At 47.8% G+C, this 16471-nt stretch overlaps 1 protein-coding gene across 2 annotated transcripts in view; it reads left to right on the forward strand.

Moving 5' to 3' along the window:
• Positions 1 to 2357: 2357 nt before the first annotated feature.
• ANOS1 (anosmin 1) overlaps positions 2358 to 16471 on the forward strand; it is a 191991-nt gene continuing 177877 nt past the window's right edge. For both annotated transcript variants that reach the window (XM_021701177.1, XM_021677511.1), the window contains exon 1: positions 2358 to 2670. In XM_021701177.1, the coding sequence (XP_021556852.1) occupies positions 2464 to 2670 (207 nt within the window). In that variant the 5' untranslated portion in view covers positions 2358 to 2463. The remainder of the gene's footprint in view (positions 2671 to 16471) is intronic.

Consider the following 16471-nt stretch of genomic DNA (forward strand, 5'->3'; position numbering starts at 1 on the left):
AATTTTAACATGTGCATAAGGTGGCCCTATATGTTTAATCTCAGGCTTTCTCTTCAACGGGCTAGATGTTCTCTTTTGTGGTTTATTATAAAATGCATTTATTCATGGAAATGAATATGCTATGGAACCCATAAAAGTAGCACACACACTGCTTTTTAAAAAAATACAGCGATCCCTTTGAACATTTAAAAGCTGTTTTTAAAAGCTCAGCATTCTTGTCCCTATGATTTCACTTTCTAGAATATAAATTTCATGATATGACACGCAAAGTTATAAATCAAAGATACCATAAGAAGATGTAGGCATGCATAATATCCTTGCTTTCACCAAGACCAGGTATTTGCTTAACTTTAAAAGTTAAATGCAGTGTAAGCCTCTGCTATAGATTTTGGAAATGTTTTTAGTAATTCCCAGTGAATTCGAAGACAATTCCTCTATTCAGATGTCACTCCTCCATTCACTGCTATGAGGCCGTCTACACCTACCAGCTTGGGGTCACCATGGTTAGATTCTTTGCTCTAGTCATTATTAAGTGTTTAACAGACTTTAAAAAGATTTCCATTCACAATTCTGAGCATCTTTTAAACTACTGAGCTCATGCCTAAATTTTTTATGTTTCCCGCTCAAGTGCAGTATTGTGTTGCCGAAACCTACACACAGGGCTGTCTGCGTAACTCAAACCTTGTTCAGAATTAAAATCAAGATGGTGATAGGAGAACATTAAACTGAGTGTGATCTTTCTAGGATGGAGCTCTGTACGACTGGCCAGGCTGCACACCCACGAAGCTGGTTCTTCCTGCAGAACCTTTTGAAAGAGACCACTCTGGTTTTTAAAAAATTCATTGGGAAACACACTAGGCAGTGAATTCCATTTGGCCTTGCCGACTTAACCGTGTGAAGAAATATACACAGAAGATGATGTACTTGAAAAAGAATCATAGGTATAACGGGATAACTGTAGATGGTTGTCATTATAATTTAACAGGAAGAGCTCAGAATCACAGAGTGGAAAATGTGTGGGAAAATGGGGGTGGGGAAAGGTTGGAAATTGGGGAAAGAGCCTAAGCTCTATGGGGAGAGGAATCCCACTCTGATGAATCTTTCGGCAGGTCGGGTGCATCTGCACACTAGCTTAGTTGTGTGCTTATGGAGGTACCAGGTTTTGGAACCCGTCCTTAGTTGTGTGCTTATGGAGGTACCAGGTTTTGGAACCCGTAAGTCCCATTCTGTATGAGAATGTGGGGAGGTCCGAGCACCAGCGTATCAGTCAGGTGGTCTGCACCTGAGTATGCGTGTGCCTATGGGTCTCTTTGACTCAGCTGCGTTATAGGCATATCCCCATGCGCCAAGCGCAGCCTTCATGATCACATCCCAGCTCTCCCTAAGGCGTCCGGCCTCCTTGCTCTCACTTCCCAGTGGAACTCAGGGCAGCATGAACCTTGTAACAGGTGCTGTATTATAAATGCTGCCGTCGCTCTTTACGGGGCACGGCCCTCTCGGGGGACTGAGAGCACGTGTAGCCAAAGAGCCTGGGAAAAGATTGCAAGAGACGGTGAGGCTGAATCAAGAGTCTTGGGGGCCACATTCAAGGGCAAGAGTTTGGGAAAGATTTCTGTTCTGAGGCACTCACTTTGGGAGAGAGTAGTGCTTACCAGAAAAACAGACAGCCGAGGAAGCAAGTAGTGTGTGTCTGTTTAACAAATGGCACTTGCTATGTACTGAGATCGGTTTCCAGGTAATAATTAGGAAAGAAGGGAGGAAGAAGAAAGGAAGAAATGCGGGGGGCGAGGGGAGGAAAATGTCAGTCAAATGTCCTTGCCTGGCTTCTGACTCCTCTTATATCCGTATCAGTTGTTACTTGGGAATAAAAGGAAATTCAAATAATGTGAAAGTAGGAGCGAAGCTTGGACCCGGGGTAGAACCTGGAGACGAAGCCTACAACTTCGAGGCGCTGCGTCCTTCCCTAGGCAGGTTGGACGCCCTTGGGGGTCCCGAGGCCCTCCTTTCCAAGAGGGCACCTCCATCCCAGGCCCGGGCTCGCACACACCTGACGTTTAGCTGGATGGTGGTGGGGGGTGGGGTGCGGAGAATGCGGACTGTGGGGGAGCCTGCGTGGGAGACCGACCACCCAGAGTGGGGCGCACCGGGAAGACCCGGCCGGCGCCGCCCTGCCTTTGAGCGCGGGGGCTCGCTGCCCCTTAGACCTGCCCACGGCCCTCCGCCCGGCCCCCCTGTCACTCACTTTCCTTACAGCCAATGGCGCGGCCGCCTGTCACCCTCACCCCACCCCTCGAGGCAGAGCAGGGAGGAGGTTGGCGGGGAGGGCGCGGGGCTGGAGTTGAATGATTGAACTTTGCAGCGGAGTTGCGGCGGCCGCGAGGTTCCCGGCAGTGCGGCCCCGGCGCGGAGCTGGGAGCCTCGGCCAGCGCCCGGCGCCCGCGCCCGCGCCCCCGACCCGCAGCCATGGTGCCCGGGGCGCCCGGCGCGGCCCTGACCCTCTGCCTCTGGCTGGCGGCCTCCGGGGGCTGCCTGGCTGGCGGCCCCGGCGCCGCGGCCGCTCGGCGGCTGGACGAGTCCCTGTCGGCCGTGAGCGTCCAGCGCGCCCGCTGCTCCTCCAGGTGCCTCAGCTTGCAGATCACGCGCCTCTCCGCCTTCTTCCAGCATTTCCAGGTACGGGAACCGCCGCTGCCGACCGTGGCGCGGGGCGCACGCGGCGCCTGCCTCCCAGCCTCGGCGCCCAAACTTCTCGCCGGGCTCGGCCGGCAGATCCCGCTTTCCTTCGGCGTGGATCTCACAGTCGAGGTGGTCGAACCCTCCTTTCCAGGCTCCTCCTTGCTCCCGAAAGGAACAAGGAACAGGCAGCATCTCCCCCCGACTCCCCTCTTCCCCGCGGAAAACACAAGGCGCTCTCTGCGGGGAGGGAGAGCGGCTTTGCAGATGCCGAGCGTGGCTGTGACCATTTGTTAGTTTCCCAGGACCTCCGCGCGCGGGACTCCGGGCTGGTGGCGAGTCCCGCAAACTCCCGGGAGCTCGGGGGCCCTCGCTGCCGCCAGCACCGTGAGCGAGGCCGGGAGGCGCGCCCAGCTGCGCCCGGGGACCCGCGCGACTCGCCCAGCCCCGCAGGTGCCCGCGGGTCGACACTTTGGTCTCTACTGAGCGGTGCTTTCACATTCGGCGGGCCCGGAGCTCGCAGCCCACCCTTGGAGCCCCAGGGGCTCCCAGTCAGTCGTGTGTTCCAGAATGTGTGTGTTGGGGAGGCGGGGGGTGGTAGCTGTGCGCTCCCCAGTTCGGAGCCCCGGGGCTTCTAGGTCTAGTCAGTGGATAGTGTGGAGAGTAAGGGAAGAGACGCAGGGGGTACGGGACTTAAAGGACCGCGTTTGGATGCTCGGAGGAGAGCCCTGGGGTCAGTGTCTTCCCCCAGCCCTCGTAGGTCCTTCCAGCTTGAGTGTGGAAGAACGTGTGTGTGAATGACTGTGAATGTTGGGGGTTCAGGGGGACGCACGCTTGTTGCCTGTGGACTGCCGGGACCCTTGGTGTTGGCGGGGGGGGGGGGGCAACAGCGCTCAGGGTCCCCGCAGGTCGTGCGTGGGAACCCGGGATGCTGGGGGCGCATTTGCGCCGCTTGCGGACTCTGCGGAGGCGCGTCGGGTTGCCTTTCCCAGCCGATCCCGGTGCGCGCAGTCCGAAATCATTCACGCAGACGCCTGATTTCTCTCGAGGGCCCTCGTTCTCCCCTTGGCCTTCTCGCCTCTATCCTTAGCGGCTCACCTGTTCCAAGACTCTTAAGTTCCTTCTTGCCGCAGGGCGGACTGCGGAGGCCAGAAGGAGACTCGGGACTCTTTGGCAGGTTTTTGATCTTAGGAAATAAACTGGGCGCCCCTCCCGCCTGGTCAGGGAAAAGGGAGCTTTCCAAGGGGCCCTGGGTTTTCAGCTGTGAAAGCAGGTGATTGTAATGACGGTGGAGTTCGGGACGTATCTCTGTAGCCTCACGGGTGTTCGTCCTGGCCTGAGAGCTAATGAAAGCTGGCGCACAAGGGCTCACGGTCGGGATCTTCAGAGATTGCACTAGCTCGCGAAGTTTGCGTGTGCGGGAGTGCGCGTTCTTAAGGAAGCAACCTGTCGTGGGTTTCCGAGAAGCTGGCACACTCTGCGTCCCTCCTGATTGTTTAGGGAAAGGGAAACCCGAGTGCTCGCGTCCTGCGCTGAAATTACGCGGACATCCTGGAGGGGGCTCCTCCCCAGCCACCTGGTTTCAAACCCGCCCTGCCCTGCGCTGTCAGTCCCTCTCCTGAGAAGATGCTCCACTGTTGTTTCATCAACACAAAACAAAACAGAGCGACCCATTCCTGGAGAGAAAGAGTAACACTTCTTTTTCTTTCTTTTTTTCTTTCTCTTGTTCTTTTTCTTTCTTTCTCTTTCTTATTGAATTGTCAGTTGCTGTAATTTATTTGTTTAGCAGTTTAAGCGGCTAAAGAAGCACTTTAGATCAAGCCAATTCCCGTGAAAGGCTTTTCTTGTGGTCTCCTGGCATGATTTCTCTTCGGAAGAGAAACTGCTGACAGAATACACATTGCCACACAATCCTGATTACATTTTAATTAGCTGGGCTGGAATAAGCTGCAAATTACTGTTAGGACTTAATAACTGCTGTTTTTGCCATCAACTGCCAAGCCATTCGTGGTGGGTTAACCCTAACCTGGTAATGCCTATCTGATTTACCTAAATTGCAGGGATTATGCTTTCTTAAGATTTGAAAGGGCAGCAACACACTCTCCCTATGAACCCTCAAGCTTCCCTGTCCCTCCCCCTTGTTAAATAATTGGGAGATGACAGAGGAGTCAGGCTGATGCCGGCTCCTTATGGGGCACGTGGAATTTATTAACAGGCAGGAGAGGCGGGGCGAGCCCAAGCTTGTGCATGAGCCCCTGCTCTCAGGGTCACCCCACCCACTTGTGCAAAGAAGCCCCAGCAGAAGGCTGTTTCTTGAGCAGGTGGCCATTTTCAACTTCTCTCATACAGTTCTAGGCATCTTTTTCAGGATGGAAGAAGGCTTTTCTCCACCACTGAGGCCAGCCAAGCGTGTGGACTCTTAGAGGTGACGCTGCCAGGGCTCGGCTATGGATACCCCAACCTATGCGCTCACGGTGTGGACAGAGACTCGGAGCTGCAGGGGGCAGTGCCCTGGAGTGGCAGGCCTGCAGGGGAGGCTGGAATCTAATGGTCTCTAACCCTAATTGCACACGCTTTCCAGCCGCCCAGCCCTGCAGGAGCGAGGCTGTAGGGCTGCAGGTAGATGGTGCTCACCTGGTGTCTTTGCTTCGGCCATGCGGGTGGGCTTCAGCTGTCTGCCCTGCAGCCCTCAACCAGCCTGAACGCCCAAGCAATTCAGTACTGATGCATGGGGAGGGGAATGGTGACGGGGGGATTCCTGAATTATCTGGCACAGCCCCTGACATGGAAGAGTTCAGAATTTCATACTGAAAGGGAGACGGATGGCTGAACTGCATCACATCCCTACTAAATGCTGGCCGCATTCATGAAAAGAAACAGAGCAAGTTAACACCATTCCCAGCTCCATGTGCCGGGCATTGGGCATGTTGCCACTTCAAGTTTGCACATACCATATGCACAACGTCCTTAAAATCCCACTAACAGAGGTTGTTGGGAAGGACATCCTTCTGTCCATGAAGTGAACAGGAGATCTGGGCTGTGGGGTCTGGAGCAGGGACGTGAGCTCTGGAACGAGGCAGATCTGCTCTGCATCAGCCTTACCACTTTGCATATGGGTTGCTTGGGCAGATCACCTTCCTGAACTTCCAGCCTCTCGTGTGTCCCGTGGGAGATAAGTACCTGCCCAGCAAGGTGGAGATCCTAGCACATGTTGGGGATACTGAAAGTGATGGTGGCAACGGAGCTAACACTAATGGGAAGATTAGTAAGTACCAGCCTCTGTTCTTGGTGTCCTACAAGTCCAAGTTCATTTAATCCCCACAGCAGCCATATAAGGAAAGTACCATTTGTTCCCCAACTGATAAGCAAACAGAGGTGCTGAGAAGGTAGGTTACCCACGCAGCAATAGACAGTGGAGCCGGGTTCCGAATGAGGGTGGCTATCAGTTTTAGGTTTTGTTCTTCTTTTTAGGATTTTATTGGTTAATTGGTTAATTTACTTCAAGAATGACTACCTAATTTTCGGGACTCAGCGCAAAATGAAAATGTGGTCCAGTATTTCAAATAGCAAGAAAAGAGTGTTGTTAAAGGAACTAAAATATAAAACGCCTTTTCCTTCTTCTGTGGCTCTTGCGATTTGTCATGGTGTTTCAAATGTGCTATTCAGTGCTGTTCTCAGTAAAGAAAAATTTAAAAATTAAGTGATTAGTATGGATTTTATTCTTCATCTTTATATTATTCAGTGCCAGCGTTAACGGGCAAACATCAGAGCATTTAACTTGTGTGCAGAATCACCGGCATTTCACAATTTCTATTTCCTGGCCTGGAGCGTGCTTTGAGATAGCTGGAGGGACAAGCGAGACTCAGGAAGGTGAGAAGAGGGAAGAGAGAGTCCCCCCCCTCCCCCCCCCCGCCAGGGTGCACACTGTGTGGCGTGCCTAGTCCCACAAGAAGATCTTGCAGGATGTTAATAGACCTTCATGGGAACCTGCCATCTGCCAGATGCATACATGCTTGCTCACACATAACACGTGCTTGGTACCCTCTTCTGCAAGCTTCTAGACCCATGCCTTGCACTTTGTTCTAGATGTTGTCCTCAAGAAGTCAAGCCAGGGATCTCCCGCTCCTCCTGTTCAGATGACAGCAAATGGGCAACCCCCAAGTCCACTGCAGCCCCCACTGCAACACTCCTCACTTGATGCTTTTAGAAATGACTCGTTCAAGCACATACAGATGGTAGATAGAAGCAGAGAAAGAACCAGCTTTCAGAACTCTCAGCTCAGCCATCAGACAAGTAGATACCTGCTCCAGGGATGGGTTTCATCCCTGGGAGTCTGGGACTCTGGCTGCCCACCCAGCAAACACAGGGTGGTGCTTCCCGCATGAGCTGAGGACAGCCATCACTTTGTTCTGGAACACTTTGCCTCAGGCATGCATCAAACCCTCCTTGGACCCTTGTCCAGGTCCCTGCAGGGGCCGGAGTGTGACAGTCATTTTAGGGCATGGAGTGGGGAAGGAGAGGCTGGGTGAAGACTGGGGTGCCAGGGACAAGGGAGTGGGGAGCCGAGAACCTTTCCTGGGGAGGTGAAGGAGCAGTGCGAGGCAGGATCATGCAAGATCCGAGGCTCCAGGCCTCCAGAGCAAGCTCTGGTATTCCATCAGACTGCCCATGTGAAACACCAACTTAGGATACAATCATTGAGATTTCAATATGGTGACCACAGGCATTGGTCGTATGTCCGTGAAGCGGCCCTGGTGTGGATTTTTGTAACTCAAGGGTGCAGAACCCTTGGGAGGGCTTAAGCCCACTTGCCATGGGGGTTCCTCATAGGGTTTTCCACAGCGTTCAAGCTTACGATGCTGAGAAATGTTCACTTGGGAATAACTTCTTCCCTTGTTTTTTTCAGCTTCACTAGGATATCAAAGAAGAGGGAAGGGAGGGAATATTGTCTGAAATAAACTCTCTCCTTCTCAGCGAATCTCATTTAACTTAAGAGTGACTCCCTCTCTTACGCTAGTTGGGATATGCCAAGGCAAGACCACCATGCAGCTCAATGTCAGAGCCTTAAACATAGTCAGTGCACCAAGTATTAGGAGACCTGGAAACTGCTCTTTCTAGGCCTCTGTTTTCTCCAAGGAGGCTCGAGAGAATAGGACTTGAGAACAAATCGTAGCCGAAGTGCAACAGAGCAGGGGGGGAGTGTGTCTGCTGCTTTGCCAGAATTCGGCACCACTCGGGATCTTCGCGTTGGAAGATAAGTAGCGGGTTGCTGGCAGCCTGGGCCCTATGGGTCTAGAATTTTGTTAGTGGTAAGAGATTCTTGCTTAATGGGACATTATTCACCCTATAAAGTACCACGGATAGGTCCGCTTAGGTAGCTGATTAGAGAGATCAGAGGCTTTCCCCAGCAATAATGGGAAGCTGTTTGTTTTGGCAAAAGAGAAGAACTAAGCTGGTGATTAGCTCATTCTACTTAGAGGACCAGCCTCTCATCCAAGAAAAAGTAAATAATTATCGCATCAAAAACCCTTAGCAGCCGCAGATCAGCCCTAGGCTCAGAGACTTTTGGAGGCGCACTTTTGTGGTGAATTTACCCAGCCCTGGCATGTCCCATTGCCCTGCAGTGAGTTTAAGTGACACTCCAGAATGGCCAGGCGTTTAGAGAGTCCCTGGAAGAAGGGCCCTCCTCAGCTTTGGCCTTGATATTTCCTGGTCTGGCTTCCCTGGATCTCTGGCTGTGTTTCTAAGAATTTCTGAATTGAACCAAAACTAAACACTAGGCTATTCGTGGCATATTTTTGTGTTTGTAATGTAGTGTTTCTCCTTGAATGTGATTTAAAAGTCTATCTTATTGTGACTATTATAGAACATTTTAAAAACACATTAAAAAACACTTACTGACTTGTTCTTTTCTTTGGGCACCGTATCATTAAGAAATAAATACTTCTATATATGTTTTAATATTGTATATATTCAGATACATCTGTATGTATTTACATATAATACCCTGTATGCATATATGTGTGTTTGAAGGCCTAACTTAAAAGAGTTAAAAGTTAATGTTGGTGTGTTTCCACATAGAAAAGCTTAATCATCAATTAGGAGGTTATTATTCTTTGAAATGGATTCCCCAGATCGTATTTATAACCTATCCTCGTATATGTCTGCGAATGGGTATAAAACTGTAGGGTTAGGGGCCGCCTGGCTGGCTCAGTGGGTGGAGCCTGCGACTCTTGATCCCAGGGTTGTGAGTTCGAGCCCTACGTTGGGGGTAGAGATTACTTAAAAAAAAAAAAACTCTAAACAACAAAACTGTAGGGATGCAGAAGCTTATGAAAGGCTTAGTGGGCTCTGCTTGTATTAATTCAGGCACAGACAGGTTCCTTTGCATAACTTGGCAGTGCTTTACAGAATTTTCCTCTCACATAATTTTGAGCGTGGGGGCTTGGACAACAATCAGAAGAGCATATTGATATTATCAGAATACATTTTATATATGAAAAACAGGACTGGGAAACTTGCAGATGCCCCCATCGCAGTGCCCTTGTGCAAATTACTGCATAACTTATCCTTTGGAAGATTTGTCTGAGCTCACAGACCTTTCGGGTTCCAGCGTCGGCTGCCTCGCACATTACTGTTTCACGTACTCTGGACCCCAGAGTGTGGAAGTGTGTAGTCTCTCAACATATGGCATTTATTAAGTGGGACCCAGTTTTTCCTCTTTACATTAATCAAAGATACCCCTAACTCTTTCAAGCTTCAGATCAGCAGGAGGTCGCCTGCATTACGGAGCAGACCGATAAAGACGTCTTCCTGACCTTTTAGTTACCTGTGGGCCATCATCTTAGGAAAATGTGTAATTTCTTTTGGAGTCTCTGAAATATTGAAAATAGGTCACAGACACCTATTCCTTCTCAGTAGATGCTGTTGCTGACCTGTCCCTCACCTCTTTAACCCCCAGCTCCTGTATCAGCTGCTGATGGCTTGCAGCTGCTCGCTGTTAGAAACTAACCTTCTGCCGGTGGGCGCCATCTTGCCAGCAGAGCAGTGTCTCCTCCTCCCTTGATGAGGGCAGATCTTGCCATTGGCTCCCTGCTGGAGGCCATAGGAGGCCAGCTCCCTGTGGGAATAACTCTTTGGTACAATTTGTGCTCCAGAGCATTGCATGGGACCAGGCTTCTGCAGGTCTCCAGCTGAGATCCCTTCCCTGCTTAGCTCCTTCTCCTGCTTGCTTCTCTGTTTCCACTGAGGGCTTCCCCCAATATATCACATATGCAGGAAGACCCTTTTCAGCCTCTGCTTCTAGGAAACCCAGTCTCAGACATCTACGAACCTTAAGAGATTCCTGATCTAACTCAACACGGTTGTTTTTCAGATTGGACAACTTGATGCTTTTAGAAATGACTCGTTCAAGCACATACAGATGGTAGATAGAAGCAGAGAAAGAACCAGCTTTCAGAACTCTCAGCTCAGACTTTTTCCCACTGTCCCTTTAAAAAGAAATCCTGAGATTTTATACAAATAAAAAAAAAAAAACTTCTAAATGAAGAAGCACTTAGAGTCAGAACATTTTATTTGGATTTAGTTTCTATCTCCCGATGATTTCAGTGGGAAAAAAAGAAAAAAAGAAAAAGGTTTCAAATTTTGAGCCCGATGTATAAGCACATCATGCTCCTTCACTGTCCATGTGAAATGTATGTACTGTTAAAGCAAGCTTGAGATAATTGTATGGCTGGTGGACAGTCGATGGGGTGAGGGGACAGCATTAACCACGGTACCTCTGCAGGTCTGGGAAGATGAGAAAGAGGAGCAGTTAGTTCAGGTATTAACCAACTTTGGATTTATTCGGCAAGCAGCCAGGGAGCCACGTCCCCCCAGGACCTAGAATTGGCTCTATATCCTTAGAGTTCACACATTGGTTCCAAATGGTGAGTGGAGGCACTTTCCCTGGTGGTGAAGGAAGTTGGATAAAAGTAGTTATCCTTGATAGCCAATAAGTAAAAAAAGGAATATGGGAGCAGTGTTTATGGCTCATTTTAATGTACATCACAGACTGTAGATGCTCATTCTGTTTCTCCCTTAAAAAAAAAACACCACCACTGCTTTAATCCATTCCACTTATTTCAGCTAATATGGATGGGTTGCAGTGGTTTTGAAGATAGACTGTAAGATCCCTGCTCATGGGGATCTTAGAGTCTAGTAGGGGCTGAGACTTGTAAACAGCTTTGGTCCGCACGTGACTGCAAGGATAGTTATTTGTATGAGATCTCTGAGGAAGGAGCTTATCCCTTTAGGGAAAGCGTCCTAAAGGAGATGACACTTGAGCTGAACTGCAAACTTTGGGTTACTCCAGCCCAGAGCAACCGGCATGAGTAAATGAAGAGTCTTGCAACAGTTTGGTCTGTCTGTTGGGGACTCTGAGTGCTCCTCACAGACAGGATAGAGTATCAGTCCCTCAACTAGCAGCCAGCATTTGGGAACTTGGCCCTGGGAGCTGTAACAAAGCTCACGTCCCTTGCTCTGCAGATCAGGTGAAGAACATGCCCAGGCCATTACACTTGGAGGTGTGTGTACAGCTCTTCTTCCTTGTTCTTGCTGCTCTGGTTGAACCATAGGCTACACTGTGGCAGCTCTAATGCTCTTCATCTGATCTTTATGGAGCTCTTGCAGCGCCCCTAAGAAAGAGCCCCAGATGAGTGTAAGAAGGAGGCTGCCCGTTGCGTCTCCTCGCCATCATGCCTGCAACAGGACCCCAGTCTGAACTTGTGGGGGTGGACCCAAACTAAGAAACTCTGCTCAGTTACTGAGCCACAGGTTAGAATGTATTTGGCATTGCCTTTTACAGTGTCTCGGTGTTGACAAAGTAGTTTCACATAAAATATCTGTTTGACCTCCTCAGCAACTCTGTGAGGTCACGAGTGTTATTTTTCTTTTACAGATAAGAAAACTGAAGGTCTGGAAGCAAGGTAACCAAGGCTTTACAGCAACAACTCAAGCACTAATTGTCATATTCCCAAATATTTATATAAAATGACCCTGCTTCTCAGGATGTTAACAGTGAGAGAAGACAGAGTGGAAATATCAACTGTAATGTAATTGAGAATCATGGCGATTTTGAGGGAGATATTCCTACGTTTCTCATTGGCTTCTGAGGCACCGCTGCACCAGAGAGTAGCACAGTTGTGGATAATTGGAAGAGTAATGGCATGACAAAAAGGCCTTAAAAAATACCAGTCCATCAACACCCATCTCTTATGCATTTAACCATCCACATTTTTCTTCCAAGCAATAAGAATCTGTCAAACACAATCATGTTTCAAGTATCTTAGGTTCTAGGGAACCCAGCATAAGCGAGATGTACTTCCTGCCCTGCAGAGCTTTATTTTCTGCTCTAGAGAGAGAGAGAGACGTTGAAGCAAATAGTTGCCCAGAGTTTTGAAGTGAAGAAAGGAACTATAAGAATCATGTATCATGGGCGCCTGGGTGGCTCAGTCGGTTGGGCGACTGCCTTCGGCTCAGGTCATGATCCCGGAGTCCCGGGATCGAGTCCCGCGTCGGGCTCCCTGCTCGGCGGGGGGCCTGCTTCTCCCTCTGACCCTCCCCCCTCTCGTGCTCTCTCTCCCATTCTCTCTCTCAAATGAATAAATAAAATCTTTAAAAAAAAAATCACGTATCATTTAAAATCCTCCTACGTGATGGTTTAATGCGCAATCATAATTTAGATGAAGAGTTGATGAAGAGTTGTTTTTCTCCTGTAAGTGGGTTTTGTTTCTGTCCACCACCACTTTGACTCGTCTAGCAAAACAGCAGAGTGTTACTGTGATCCTTGCAGGAGTGTTTTGGAAATAGCTGGGCTCCTTGATGTCACAGAGTCTGAGTTTGCTGTCTGGGAAGAACAGCAGTCTGGGGACTTCAGCCTCGTCCTTGCTTCCTGGCTGCCGTTGCCCTTCTGTATGGTGGGGGGGCATGTTTGGAGTATCTGCAAGTGGTGATTGGAGCTCGTATGTACATGACCGCTACTTTCAAGAACTCACTGTGCCTTCTCTGCTGGCTGTCTTTGTTTTTGTTTTGCTTCTGGGAGTGTGTTTATACTTTATGATTCTTTCCGGCTTCTCTGTAAGATACAAAAATTGGACAGTGAGGAGGGCTGCACATGAAAAGAACATGCTGATAAATTGGGGTTCTTTCATACACCGAGGGCTCAAATCTATCCTGAGGGGAATCTGAGAAACCATAGCCTATCAAGAGGGGGAATCTTTAAATTCACATTGTATTTACCTTTTTGTTTTAAACTGTAACACTTGTCACTTAATAAGCTTTTTACCCTCTGAGTTACTAATATGCCACCAACTTGAGAAAATATTACAGTGACCTCAAAAATACATAATTTTGTTTTTCATACTGCCTTCTTTCTTTGAGAGGTAAGGTGGGTAAGTTGGGACCACTTAAATTGTATGATGTATGGTGATCTGAATCTTTATCTTGGGGAAGTGCATTTTCCTGCTTGGTATGCACAGGATCTCAAATTACCTCCAGCCAACGAAAATGCTTGTTTCCCTTAATTTAGCATCTAATCATCACTGATGGTTTTTAAAGTTTCATAGTTAATGTCTGTTATGTCCAAAGAAGTGATGATTGTATGAGCCCAGAAATAAAAATACAAGTGTCCCTTTAATGAAACAAGAAACATTAATTTTGCAAAGAAATTCATCACTTTCCAAAAATGTCATTAATCCTACCAGCACGTGGGACCAGAGAAATACTGGGAATTCATTTACTTATGAACTTCAGAGATTTTTTTTTCCCCTTATTTTTTACACCATCTTTCAATCCACTATAATTTTATAATGCATTAATAATTCATATGTTTGAAACACATAAAATTATTTTTGGTGTTCCTTACTCCCTGTAATGCAAGTGATGTGCTTATCTAAAAACAAACCAGATGGGTTACATTTTTAGTTGGGAGGTTACTTACTGACAGCTTTTCTGAAAGAATGGCTGAAACAGTTGAGAAAGTCTAAATGCAAACAAGAATAAAGCTTTCAGGTTCAAGATGGTTTTACCTATTCACTGTGTTCCTACTGGGTTAGTGTAAGTGGTTCATGCCATGTACATGCATCCACTCTTGTTTAATTTTTCTGGTAACACATAGTTGAGAGAGACAGCTCTTTTTCAGACTTAAATAAATGTCTCAGCTCCTGTCTTTAAATGCCTACAGCACAGCAAGGAAGGGCAATCTTTTGAAGTGTATACTGTGACACTTTGTGGACTGCAAAGAAAATTGACAAAGAGACGTGCAAACGCAAAATGCCAGGAGAGATTTAACAGAGGGTACGCACCTTATATTAATATGTTGTCCTGTGCCCAGGACAGGTTTCCCAAGTGCTGTTACAAGAAACCAAATATGGCGAGGAGCTTGGCATTTCAGGGCCGTTAGCTTGCTTTCCAACTGATGAGCGGATCCCTGTAGGATGCAAATACCAAGCCCCTTTACCCTCATGAGGGAATAATAATAATAATATCCCCCGCATTTGGAAATGTAGAAATGTTTCCCAACAAACTTGCGTGCAAGCAGTTTCTTTTGCGATAACTCAGATTTCCACCGCCTGTCCTTCGTGGCAAGCTACTTATTTTCAACCGGGATCCCTCGCCAATTGGCCATTTCCCCTAATGAGCAGTGCTTTGCGCACAACCTTTTATGAAGTGAGCAGAAGACCACCCCAGCTATATGGAGATCCAGTGGTGTCCAGGCCCCGGGGTTGAACCAGGGTTGCCCAACAGGCCCGCTATATGGGTGATTCAAGAAAAGGGAAAGTTACAGATTGTATCATAGCACAAACTTGGGGCTTGCTTCCTAGAGTTGAAATGAAGCCTCTTAATTTTAAGAATGCCAAGTTTACACAGAAGTTACTGATTACTTTTTTTAAAAAAAAGATTATTTGACAGAGAGAGTGAGAGAGAGCACAGTTGTGGTGGGGGAGGGGTAGAGGGAGAGAGAGAGAGAGAGAGAGAGAGAGAGAGAGAGAGAGAGAATCTCAAATAGACTCTGCTTAATTCGGATCCCGATGCAGGGCTCGATCCCATTACCCGAGCCGAAACCAAGAGTTGGATGCCTAACCGACTGCCTCACCCAGGCGCTCCTGATTACTTTCTGAAAGAAGGAGCAAAACCTTGGAGGTGGGTTGCTGTGCTGTGTTTTGGTAACTGATTCCTTTAGATTTCTTCAATGGCAAGGAAGTGCAGAGAAATAACCTAAGACCGTGTCCACCATTAGAAGCGGTCATTGTTTGAAGGTGGGCGTTTTGTTTCCCATTTTCTCTTCCGTGTTTTGGGCTATTGCAGCCCCTTGGAACAAGAACTGTGCCTTTACAATCTAACGTGCGTAACCTACTGTTCCTTTCTTATTTCCTGGGCCATAGTGGGCCCTCTGCAGAGGTTTGGTGGAGTTCTGCAGCACATCTTTGAATAGAAATTCATTCTCCCTTTCTGTTCCCCCCCCCCCCCCGCCCCCTTAGGCCTCTTTTTATTTTGACACTTGGCTGTACAATTTTGAAAGCGGCACGGCCAAACCCATTTGCCGATCATTCCAGAAATGGCGTACATCTGGGAAGTTATTTTCCCATTGGGCCAGAATCTAAAAGAAAGTAGGGAACATCTTTCCTGTGTTGTTGTTGTGTGTACATTTTTGTATCCGGGATTATGAGATCATGTCCTCCACAGCTGCAGAGAAATTAAAAAAATTCTGGATGGAATGTATTCACGTGTTAAGTATTACACTGACCATAGGAAAACATATTTAGAGGTGAGACTACCTTACAAGGGACATCCATTTGTATTTTGATCTATTAATCAAGAGCCGTGGACTTGTATGATATTTTTAACCTATTTTTAGGAGGGCAAGATTTGTATAGTCTAGTCCCATTATTTGCTCCACAATTTCAGGGGGAAAAAAAGACTCCTTTTTTGAACAACCATATGAAATTAGGGCTAAAGTTTTATATGCATATGGGGCTCCTGGCTGGCTCATTAGGTAGAGTGTGCGACTCTTGATCTCGGGGTTGTGAGGTCTAGCCCCACATTGGGTATAGAGATTACTTAAAATCTTTTTTGAAAAGTTTTTATTTGCGGGGCGCCTGGGTGGCTCAGCCCTTTGCTAGGGTCGTGATCCCAGGGTCCTGGGATGGAGTCCCGAGTCAGGCTCCTTGCTCGGCAGGGAGTCTGCTTCTCCCTCTGCCGCTCCCCCTGCTTGTGCTCTCTCTCTCTCTGACAAACAAATAAACTCTTTAAAAAAAAAAAAAGTTTTATTTGCGTATCTATGTCTGTGTATTTATCCATACGTGCCTAGTTCAGGGTTTGTCAGTCTTGACGCCATTGACATTTTGGGCCAGATGATTCTGTGTTGTGGGGCTGCCCTGTGCATTTTAGGATGTTTAGTACCATCTCTGGTCTTGACCCACTGGATGCCAACAGTATCCCTCCCACCCCAGTCATGACAAACAAAATCTATATCTAGCTTATAGAGGTTATCTCCAAACAGTGGAATCAATACCTGCTATGGGGCAAAATCACCCATGCTGAAAACCACTAGGGTAGTTCTGTCTCTTTCTACTTTACATTTCCCTGGATCTGTGTGTGTCTCTAGTTCCGTATCTGTATTTAGATATGTGTATCTATATCTGAACTCATTTACAGATACGTATACATGAGTCTTTTATTCCATATTCATGTATCCTGTGTGAAGGAATAAACTCCGAGGCAGAAACGAACAAGTTGATTGCATTAACCATGTTCTGTTTCA

This window comes from Neomonachus schauinslandi, chromosome X (assembly GCF_002201575.2).
Source record: "Neomonachus schauinslandi chromosome X, ASM220157v2, whole genome shotgun sequence".
NCBI classification, from domain to species: Eukaryota; Metazoa; Chordata; class Mammalia; order Carnivora; family Phocidae; genus Neomonachus; species Neomonachus schauinslandi.